Source organism: Seriola lalandi, unplaced genomic scaffold (genome assembly GCF_002814215.2).
Source record: "Seriola lalandi dorsalis isolate HSWRI2012SDOR001 ecotype SW California unplaced genomic scaffold, Sedor1 jcf7180002054285, whole genome shotgun sequence".
NCBI classification, from domain to species: Eukaryota; Metazoa; Chordata; class Actinopteri; order Carangiformes; family Carangidae; genus Seriola; species Seriola lalandi.
In genome coordinates, this window is record NW_019524838.1 from 60,988 (window position 1) to 73,193 (window position 12,206).

A 12,206-nucleotide genomic window follows, 5' to 3' on the forward strand; every position below is an offset into this window, starting at 1 on the left:
TCAGCAAAGATTGTATGCTTGGCTTCTGAGCAGTGCAAAGAACCCCATAGCTACATAAATATTTATGTTTTATTAACCTTGCTTGGGTCAAAATGGTCCAAAATGCCAAGAGTTCTACATCGTGGGCCAGAGTCTAATCTAATCCATCGGTTTTCTGGGGATCCAGCATTCATGGAAGTCTTATTTAAGCTGACTCCTGTATATACAGAGTAAACATCATGAAATCCTCAGTGTTTGCGAATAGGGCAAGGGGGCCTTGCATGTCTCAAAATGGATCACTGAGTATAAACAGTGTAAGGCAGGCCTGGGTAACAGTTACCTCCACTAAAGAGGCACTGTCACGCAGGAGTGGCCAGACATGGCGCAGTCCTCCTCAATCACGACACAATTAGATTTTGTCAGAGGAAGTGATGCTCAGCAGTTGTTATCACAAGCTACAGGTTTATATGATGCAAAGTTCGCCAAACAAAACTATTTCCATGGATTGGGCTGATAAGACCCTGGTCTGAATGTCAGGAAGTTCACTGAGGCCTCGTTGCTCGATATCGCCTTGGACAGTTATTGTCAAGCTGTTACTTACAGGTCAGAGGTACTTCATTTACTCAATAAACATACTTTTGATTTTAGCAAGTTACATTTTCAAATCAGAAATGATTTCAATTCGGTTTTGCCTTGGCAAAGTTTCTGTTGTCGGTATCAAACATGTAGCTGATCTAAGAGCCCTTTGAACTCCTGCTGACAACTGATTTACAGCAATTTTTCTTGAGAAAGTGCAGAACAATTCAAGTTGCTTATCCTTCTGTACCTTAGAATGTCTGCCCTGTCTCACTCTGTTTTTCCAGGTTTGTATGCGCTTTACAAATAAAGCATGTCTGCATATTCATCTAAATGTGCATATACAGTATGTATAGCCTTTGTAGTGAATAATATTTTTCTCCTCACAAAACCACTGAGTCAGTGGACCAGGTGTGAATGAGCCTGGTTTGATTCCTACATGTCAACAATGTTTGCCTGTTTAAATTCGACCACATGTGAAATGAGAAGTTCATTTCTGCTGCTTATGCAAAAGCAAAAGCCCATTTCCTGTGAATGGAACTTAAAACAAAAATATAATCAAAGGTACATGCTTTGGATCACAGCTCTTGAAGGGCCGCCAGTGTGAATGACTCACTGTCAGGAAACTTCAGTACAGTTCAAGCCCGTCTTGCTTTCTGTGGAAGTGCCGTTTGAGCATGAAAGGCTTGTCTGGGAGAAAGTGAAGGGACCTGAATGGCAAGCATTTTATCACATTTTATCTTGTCTTTTAACTCCTTTCTACATGATCTTACCAAGCAGATCCCAGTAGTCCATACATCAGCAGACACTGAGCCAGGTCTGGCCCAGGTTTAGGGCCAAAGCTGAGGTCTGGAGGTTTAGCCCATCCTGGCTTTATGTTTCCCATCAGCAGCTTCCTCATGCAGTGACAAGACAGCACTTTTCTCACTACAAAGACTTGCTCCAGCTGCTTCTTCAGTTTGCGTATGTGCACATAAGAGTGAGCGAGTGAGAGGACCAATAATGGTACCTTTAATACTCAGGTGCCTTTGATGAGGATTTTGCTAGAATTAGACCGTTTTTATTTATAGGTCCTTTCTTTGTGAGGGTATTTCAGCTTTTCTATAAATCATATCTTGTCATCTCTTTGTTTCTTTTTCTTCTCCTTGTGACCATGTGCTTCTGCAGACCTCTTTCACATCCTGAGAACTGCTGTGGAGTCTGGTTGGATTGCTCAACGTTAATTCACATGATGGGGCTTAGCTGTTTATACACAAGTACAGTACTTCAATCGTCTCTTGCATGCAGCAGTGAGGTGACGGGCAACGTTTAATGTAGTTTTACTGACAAACTAAAATCAGAGTAGGAAAGCATTCCTTTCTTCAGTGCAGACTGATTTTCACTGAGTAATATACAACTTCGTAGGTGTTTGTAGGTGTTTATTATCAATGTAAACTTTTTTTTAACAAAAAATAATATATATGCACACTTTCCATATTAAAATAATACTCTCCAAAAGAAATATGAACATCTCTACATTAACTATAAACACATTCAGAGGACAAATATTCTTTATATTTAACATGTTCAGGCACTGAACCTGCTCCTGCTTATCTAGAAATGTTACCATTGTCCTTATTCATGTCAGTGTGGAGCACATATTAAGCAACATGATTAAATCTCCGAGTGACTATTAACACAGTCACTTGGTCACCCTGTTATTTAATGAATTGGCTCTTAAAGTTATTTTTGATTTTGCGTTACAGTTGGGGCATTAGTACCACTAACATAACTGAGTCATTTAGAAAAGAAATGTAAAGACAAAGTAAAGTATTTAATCATATAAATTAGGTGTATACTGTATGTAAGTAAACATATCAAGCTTAAATCACTTATTTTCATTATTCTTTTTTATGTACAATACATTATCTAATAATATATGACAGTAAATCTGTACAAAATTATGTAAAATATAATATCATGTATATTTAAACTAGCAGCATAAGAGGATTATAAAATGTGAGATCACACTGAAGAGATAGTGAGATAAAATACACCTGAAAAACTGGCATCTTAGAGTTTTTGAATCTAAAGCAAAACCCAGATTTTGTGTGTACGCAGGCTGGGAGAGGACAGATGTTATGGATGAGTTCACATTGTTCTTCAGCTATACATCGCTGCAAAGCAGTACCAGCGACACATCCTGGCTATGGTACTCTGCAGTTAAATTGAAACCTGCAGCAGAAAAGCAACGATACACAAAACACACAAAAACAGCCTTTAAAAGAAACAGATTTTCCCTTCAAGCCACTTGATATGGCAAAGGAAGAAACGTATACTTTCAGTGGCACATCAAACAGGCTGGACAGACACATCAGTAGCTTTATCAATAATAAAACACATGCATACATTCACAGACACACACCACTTGGTAAGTCCAGGCCTGACCTCATACACACCTCGGCATTTTCTCTTTGTGGACAGGATCAAGTCAAACTAAAGCTGACTTGTGTACGCCTCAGAAACGCTGCCTGTTCAGAGTTTTCTCTTTTTTTCCCTCTGTATACAAAAGAATAGAAAAAAAGAGAAAAGAAAAAAAACTCTCTCCGAGACACAGAGATAACGCACCCTGGGTTTGACAATCAGAGAGAATAAAAAATATAGCTTAATCAGAAATGTGGACTTTTTGATATTGCATTTCTGTAACTATGAACTACAAACTTCATACAAAGGCGCAAAACAACCACTGTTCAAACAAGTCTTGTAGTATCTGAGGAACTGCTGGTGAAAAGAACTGAAAAGTGTTCAGTGCAAACTGTTTTATGTGTCTTGGGCAAGTCTTTCTTTGCTGGACCAGAGAGGAGAACAATGGAAGAGCTGGGTTTATTTTAATATGGGAAAGTGGTTTAAATATTACCACTGATAATTGTTGAGGAGGCTGTTGTTAAACAAGAGGATTGTGTTGTATTCAAGCCATGGGCACTCTCTACTGAAGTGTCCTTGAGCAAAACACTTAAATCCTGATTCCTAATTCTGACCTCCGTCTGTTTTCGTGGACAGATGAAAAAAAAAAAGAGGAGCCACACTGTTTTTAAGCTTTGAGTCAAGTTGGCAGGGGGTTGTTGGTTTGATAGACGTCTGAGCATCACGCCTATATCTCAGGGGTGAGGGGTCGGTGTTATCTTCGACAGGCGTATGCGTTAATGTTCTTGATTACATAAAAGCCTATGGTCATGGGAGGCATGGCTATTGTCCGTCCAGCCCTCAATGTCTTAGGCTTCAATTCTGGGAATGTCTCATTGTCCGACATGAGCAGCCTCTCCCCGTTCAGCTGGACATGTCTGCAGAGAGAAGAAAGGAAGCACAGACTGCATTACACACAGTCTGCTTCAGACTCATCACATAACTCTGGTAGTTGTAAAAGAGCGTGTGAGTTAAGTAGTTTATTTTTTATAGCACCTTTCACAGATCACAAATGCTTTACATCAATAAAAAAAGAATACACTATTAAAAACATTATTAAATATGGCAATGACAACAAACAGCATAGGGCTGACAAGTTAAATTCACAGCCACAACAAACAAATGAGGAGAGAGACACAAAAAGAAGTAAAAAAGTTCCACTCACAGACATGGAAATAGACCAATAAAAAGCAATAAAATAAAATGGAGCAGCTATTCAGACAGGCTAACTAAAAGCCTGCCTGAATAAAAGACATTTTCAGCTGCTTGATAAAGAATTCACAGGAGTCTAGGGATCACAGTGACAAGGGGGAGAGCATTCCATAAACTGGGTGCAACAGCTTGAAACACACGGTCACCTCTGGTTTTATAGCAGGTTCCAGGGACAGCCAGTAATTTTTGCTCAGCAGACCTCGGAGCTCGAGTGGCCGCACAAAGGAGGAGGATATCAGCAATATCCTGGGGTGTTTGACCATGCAAGGCTCTAAAGGTCAGCACAAGTATTTTAAAATGAATGCTGAATTTAATTGGGAGCCAGAGCAGAGAGGATAAAATTGGCGACCTCGTGTTCTTTCTTGTTAAAAGCTGTGCAGCTGCATTTTGGACAGTTTTATTCAAACTGGTAAAAAAAAAAAAAAAGAGCATTAAAATAATCTAAACAAAAAGAAAAGTGAAAGAATGCAATGCAAAAATTAAAAGAAAATTACAAAAAGGTTGATGAGTTTTTTCAGCTTATCAAAAAAAGAAAATCTGGACCCTCTCATGCATTCAGTCTTTAAGCGTTATGATTCTGTCAGTCGTACACTTGGGGGTGCTGCTGTCACAAAACTGCAACTTCACAACTGCACAGTAATACAACTTGACTTTTTGAGTAGAATCTGCATGCAGTAACAGCTAACCTATTTCTCCATAATAGTTTGGAGTTAACTGCAATGAAACAGTCAATTTTAAAGCAAAAAAATATTGTAATACCCTTTGCAGTAATACAGTTATGAAAACTTACTAATATGAATATTTGAAAGAAGGTTTTTCAAAGACAAATTGTTCAAAATATTATTTGGGTATAATTTAATTTGTAATGTTTCTTAATTAAATTACAATTTAAACTAGATGTACAGTAGGTTACAAGATGCAAAACCTTCCTCTTCTTTCTTTGCACAGAGAACAGAATGAGTTGTAGAGAGTATTAAGAGTATTCTTCCTGTTTTCATTCTGGTAATTCCTGACATGGCATCAATAATATTTCGTAACAAGTTTACCATCACAAAACATTTAAAACAATATGAAATATTACTGCAGAGTAGCCGGAACACATAACAGTCATAAGTTAAGGTATGTTAAGGTAAGCTAAAGTTAAGGTAAAAGTTTGGACTATAATTTATTTTGGAAGAAAAATCAAGCAGGAATATATTATTAAACTTATTGCTTAACAGCCAGCTTGAGTATGACTTTCACAATTTTTTCATTTAAAACAACTTTGTTTGTATTTATCTGTACAAGATATTATTTAAGTATAACTATCAGTAATTGTGACATAATAAATAACGTTCTAAATAGAAATTATCTCCTTATTGAGTATTTGGACTGTAGTGATTGCTTTTAGCCCGGAGCTTTTCAACTTCAAAGTGCTGCTCTTATGAGTAACCTTTTTTATTATATCGTTATATTGTAAAGTTAACCACAATAGTGGTCTGGATATTTTTACGTGAACCTCAAATTCAATAAAATATCAAATAAAATTCTGTTCAACAAGGAGAAGATATGAATCAAACTGCAGTGCTCAAAGCTTTCCGTCAACATGCATGGACCTGAATACTTGATCACCGTTAACAGAAAGTCCCACTACGCAGACATATTTATGGACATCTGGTGTTGCTAAATTTTTCATAAAAGTCTCCCTGTGCTGTGTGTGGTAACAGAAAGCACTTAAGGCCTGAAAAAGGCCCGTCGTTAGCTTGCTCTCCTATTAATTGACTTGCAATAATGTTCTAGCACCTAAAACATCCTCCATCATTACGCTGTTATTGAAGGATCATGCCTGAGCCTCCATTAAGGCTGTATGGAGGTATCGTATAACACAAAGACACACACACACACACACGCACGCAGTCCTGAGTCATTAGGCTGTTATTCCAGGATTTGGGGCTTAAGGCTGAGGCAGAATAACAGGCCAGGGGCTTAAAGGAGAGAGGAAGAGAATGAAAGCGTATACGTTTTATTTTAAGGCATGTTTTAAGGAAATGGGAATTATATTACCTAGTTAAAGTGCAATATATCATAGTAACAAACTGCATTGAGAACAGAACTCAGAGGTAAAACTCAGAGGCATGAATATAAAATGACTTGGGAATCCATTGATAAAACATCTGTTGTAGGCAATAAAACCAGATTCAAACAAGAGACGCAAACACACTGGAACTCAGGGAAGAACTCTGGGCTCTGTGAATGTTTCCTTTTATATCCAAGATGACAAGCTTCAGTAAAGCAGTACCATATTTATGACAGTCTGAATTAATAGCTAACATTAATAGTTTTTCATGGACAAAGGAAAAATAAAAAATGGTTAATCACCTGTATTATTTTTTATTAGCTTTTCATTTGTTGTATAATTCTTTATGAGTTTGCTTGTTATCTTAGGCTAAAATCTAAAATCTAGATAAAGACAGGAAGAAGTTATTGTATGTAAGCGTATTGTATGTGTATTCACGCAACAACTTGGCGAGAACCATACAGCTCAAGTCCAACACTATTTGTTGTTTTAAAATTCATTCATGCCAGTGTTTAACACCTTATCAAGGTTGGAAAAAAAATACTTAAGACCCATAAAACTTGCTTTTGAAATTCTCATTATCCCTATTTCTCATCTCAACGCCTTTCAATAGTTTTGCATGTTATTTATTTATTCATGTTTATTTTATATGAGCTATGACAGGACTGGGAGACGATGGTGATGCTGTTATAACCTGGGTCTCTCACCAGTACATTTATCTTGTTTGATCAGCATGAATGAGTGGAACCGGATACTCTACAAGAAGACCACATTGTTGATTGACCAAAAAACAATTATTCAGTGCCAGCGTGTGTGTATATGCATGTGTATGAGAGATGTATGGGAGAGAAAGATACTCACTTGGCTCTGAGTCCGTCAGTGCCGTACGGTTGCAGCAGGTACTGATGGACAGTTTTGTTCCGTAACGTCCCCGCCAACTTGATTTTCTTTCGCGACCGATGCAGGTTGATGATGTAGATCGTTATGGACCCTCTCACATAGTTATGACTGTTATCATAAAGAAAATAATGAAAGATTACATTAATATTCTTTACATTTAGAAATGAAAATCGGGACACAATAAGAAAAAGAGGCTCCGTCCCACATCTGTTAATGGGGATTCATTATATATTACAGTGCCATGTTGAATAAAATTCTCTATAATTAAAGATGACTACAAAGAGAAGAAAGTCTTTGATATTTTTATTACATATAGTAATAGCATCAAACCACTACTCTTTGATCTGATATAGATCAAAAGGCTTGCAGAAATATAATAAAGATAAAGCATGAAGCAAGTTGTCCTAAAACCGATCATTTATATTTAGTATGAATGACACATTTCATTTTCAAAGCCTTTATCATCCTTATAAAGCCTATCTGATACAACAATCTGCTTCTCTTGTTCAGTATTCAATATTAAAACTTGTTGCTGTATGGTCCAGGGTCAGATGAAGGGTGTGAACACAACGGGCAGCACTTCTTAAGTTACACAGACAACAGTGTTTGAGTCCCTCTCCTGAGAGCAAAGCACTGGGGACACAACTTGATAAGGATATGGGCAAAAGGTAAATAACTAAGTGAGACAGATAAGACAAACATGATAAAATCTAATAAGGGCCCAAATATGAGGACAAAGACAACACAGCTGTAGTGAATACCACATGTCGGCCCTGGTGTTCAGGGTCAGGGCTGTGCATTGGCCGGTCTGGTAGACACCTCTCTCGTTTACCACCTCTAAACTCATATCTTTAAAGCAATCTTGGTTTTTGGTTGGATGTTTATCTTTGCTCTCTTGGGCACAGGGTGAGCCATTTATTTCATCAACCCCGCAAGACTGCTAATATTCAATACATTTACCAAGAGCAATAAAGTAGAGTGCTGCCGGCAGGAACACTGTGTGTCTGGCTCTGTGTTAAACTAATTCAGCCGCATTTCTGAGAAACATGGACCATGGCTCCAAGAGATAGATCAGATGGTTAGATGGAAGAGAGAGATAATGACCTCTAAGGCCTTTCAAATGATGAGGCTTTTAGAGATCCAAACCAGGAACATAAACATGTGTTGATGCCGTTTGATGTTGGAGCATCTCTGGAAAGTGAAAAAAATGTCAAGCAAACCACTAAAAGGGGTAAAAGGCCGGTGAAAGTCAAATATCTAATCTGCAAAGACTTTTCAAACCACTGACTGCCTGAGCACATGTATAGTCTTTGCTGTCTAACACAGTACAGTCAAACCGCTAAGACTACAATAGATCGTCCACTTGTGGGATGACTGAGTAAAACCACAAAGTGGCAGAAATAATGGCAAGTGACGTGGCTTTGGATTCAAGAGGGACTGCTTTAGTGCTTCACTGATCAGATGAGTCCAGGACTAATTGGTATGTTAAGTGGAGCTGAGCAGCACCACATGCCATGGACATCTCCTTACTTCCAAATTCACCATACTTACCAGGTGGCTGAAAGAGGACACTCGTTGAAAACTATTTCAAATATTTGCGTACATGTCATCAGGCCTCATGTGGCTTTGTTTGTTGGTTATGCAATTCCTACCCATTTATCGGCCATCTATCTTTGCAGTGCTCCACTATTTTTCTAAAAGATGCTCCGCCTGTAAACGAGCCCTGTCTAGGGTAAGGCCGTAAGTCTAGCCTGGTGCTGACAGCCACTGGCCTAGGTTAAATGATAACCTTGAACAGGCCATGATGGCACTCTTTATCTCCTCCCGGCACAGACCACCGTATTGTCCCTCCCCCTCCCCCTCGGATACCCCCCTCCAGCCAATCCGAGATGGGATAAAGGCCTAGCACACCTTTCAGCGGCTCTTTGACGGCAGGGAGACAGAACCCACACACCTGATAAGTGATACCCGTTAAGTTTTAAAGGCTCTGAGCTGTGAATGAACAGGTGTCTGCGGTCTACTTATTTATGAGAAGCCGAATGGGCCGGCTGGGGATTTTGTTCTTCCCCACCAGACACTGTGCCTCAGGTGTTTGCAGCAGGACACAGGACACAGAAAAAGTTAACACTGTCTGTTTTCCATCTATATCTTCCAAGACATTCCCAAAGTATTACTACACATCACTTAAAGGCCAAGAGCATGTGTGCCTTGTCATCTGTCTGTCTCGAATTTGAAAAATCACGGCACATAATGTACACGCTTGCTTTGTTTAAGTGCAAGTTACAAACTAATCCCAGGTGGTTAGGCTGTAGCACTTACTTGTAGTAGCTGGTACAGTGGGCGTAGATGCGTAGCTTGTCTCGTATGACTCGTCCTGGTTGTGGCCTCCTCTGTAGTCCAGCCACCCGCACCGCTAAAACTCTCGGACCAACCAGACGCTTGAAGACCAGAGAAAACCAGTAATCCTGTAAGGGCAACACCATTACATACAGAAGCACACAGACACTGGCATTACTTTCTATGCCAGTATGGGTTCATTTTCTCATCATAATGCTCAGGGCAGGATTCTGTTAAAAGACACAATGCCAAAGTGGGCAGGTGTGGAAAGGACTGTTTAAAGACCTAATATGTAAGCAGCTGTGAAACAATTTAAAATCATTGCCAACTCCACTGTATTTAAATGCATGAGGATTTTTATTGAAAGAGACCTTTTATAACAGCAATGTTGGATCTGGATTCCCCTGAAAGGAAATATTGCTAAAATTTCCATTTTGTTTATTCAGTCATGAAATGCCCTGGTGATTGTGCAAACAGATTAAGTTTTGCAAACTGTGAGAATTGAGAATGTGCCAGCAAAACAGCTCGTCTGCGACGGGGTGAAAATTAGAGATATAATCCACATAAATGTGAGATCCAGATATGTTAGCACTCTGACACTCAACATTTTGTTGGAACTGACTGTCCCATGTAACATGCCACATTGTATCTAATAACCGCCGACCCGTTTAGAAATTGACAGGTCTTAAATATGACATTTTTACTAAATATTATGTTCAATCATGAATTGCTGTTTTCTCTTATCATTGTTGAGTGGTACACTATACTGTGTCTCACTCTATAGACTACACAGACTCAACACCTCTCCAAGAGACCCAGAACAACATGTGTTCCTCAGGAAGTTCCCATGCAATCCTGCATATGGCAACATTTAAGGGCTTCTTTTTTCCATGCAGACTTTAACTTAATTTGCTGCCAAGGCATCGAAGAAGCAGAGCACAGTATGGAACTGTATAGTGTTGGCCACAAGCACAGGGATGGAAGGACAAATGTATGGCCAGAACTGTGATCTGTGATTATTGTGTAGTGTATAAAACAAAGAACAGTTATGAGTCTAAAGTTTTACTTGTGCAAGCTAGCTGGAGAGGTGATACATTCTTGCTCTGTGTTTTAAAAATTTTAAAACCCAAGTAAAAGAAACCATGATAAATTGACATATTTCAAACTATGGCTGTGTTAAAATCCCTGACCTGAAACCTGAATTGACGGGACACACTTCAGACATTTTTTTGGGAAATATCAGCTGAGGTCCTAAATCTTCAGCGGTCTGACTGTCTGCCTGTTTTCCTGTCTAATTGCCTGTCTGTCTCCCTGTCTTTTTCGCCCCCAGCTTTTCTTATCTGGATAGATAGACAGATGAATTAGCGGAACAACCATCACTTTCACATCAAATCAAAATACCATCTGCACCCAAAAAACAGAGTGAAAGACAGATAGGCACAAGTAAACACGTAACATGTCAAGGACTCCAGAAAAGTAAAACAATACACCAGAGACCAATCAAACCTCAGCTGCATAGTTAAGTGAACAGAGGATGGTAACAAGGAAGATTAACCTTTAATGTTTTGCTAAATAGGTCAAATGTGAGTCTGATTGCCTGGTTGAGATCCTGTTTATGTCTCAGCATCCAAGAAGTTCAACATTTCAGTGTTTTTAATTTAGAAGCACACAATCTCCAGCAAGCTTTAACTAAATAGACTTTTCAAAATGAGGAAAAGCACACCCAGGAAGAGGTAAAAAATATCTAAAGGCATACCCACAATATGCAGAGTCATGAAGGTTTGCACATGTTCAACTTGGGGAGAAGCCTGCTGTCTTATCTCTCTGCTTTGTATCTGAGAAAAAAATATTTTTTTCTGAGGGCTAGATAAATGTCGTTAAGGTGGGGCATTTGAATGGCAATTTTTTCAGATAGGAGCAATATGATTTCACTTGCCATACACTATATACTGACATCTCTGTTCCTCAAAGAATTAAGTTTACAACATACCTCTGGAGGCATACAACAGGTGAGGAGTGTGAATAAAACAAAACAGAAAAAGGAGAAGATTATTAGAACAGAAGAGCGAGTAAGAAAAAAGGGAAGGGGTAAGTGTGGAAAAGGGTGAAGTGGGCCCAGGTCTTTGACTGGATTGTACCAATGGGGGAGTTATCCTAAAGGGGAAGGGGCCAGGTCATAAATTTCCCATGCAGAGGACAGGTTGGCCCTGCAGTGCATTCTCTCAGCAGGTAGGCTGGTGCAGCTTTCAGACATCCAGCCATGTTAAAAGCATTGTGATCCAAGCGGGAGACCATTATTCCCAGAAAAATAATGGAGTCGAAGAGGGAAGGAAATGAAGTCATCTCGATTATTTAATATCATATAGTTGAAGAGAGGTAGAAGAAAGTGCATGTCTGCAAGACAGAACTAATGAAAGTTTAAGTTAAATGTTATTGTCAGATTTTGCAGTGTTAGTGGTTTGTTTGTTAGTGGTTGAAGTGGTATTTTGAGAGTGCCAATACTCTATTCTAGCAGCTTTTTCTGACCAAAGAAAGAATAAAAGAATCTGGAATAATAACAAACGTTTGATAAATAAGATAAATGCCTTGAACATCGTCTATCTCCTTTATTATAGCAACAATAATTTACTGTGCAAGTCCTTAATGTAAGCCTCTCGCCCCCGCTTTGCCTCGGCTTAATATAAACAATTTTTTTTTTTTTTTT

At 38.9% G+C, this 12,206-nt stretch overlaps 1 protein-coding gene across 1 annotated transcript in view; it reads right to left on the reverse strand.

Annotated features, from left to right (window-relative positions):
- Positions 1-1,956: 1,956 nt before the first annotated feature.
- The window catches only part of hpse2 (heparanase 2), a 57,992-nt gene continuing 47,742 nt past the window's right edge, over positions 1,957-12,206 (reverse strand). Inside the window, exons 10-12 of the mRNA XM_023405816.2 lie at positions 9,485-9,630; positions 7,127-7,273; positions 1,957-3,875 (exon numbers count right to left, since the gene is read on the reverse strand). Coding sequence (XP_023261584.1) covers positions 3,713-3,875; positions 7,127-7,273; positions 9,485-9,630 — 456 coding nt within the window. The 3' untranslated portion in view covers positions 1,957-3,712. The remainder of the gene's footprint in view (positions 3,876-7,126; positions 7,274-9,484; positions 9,631-12,206) is intronic.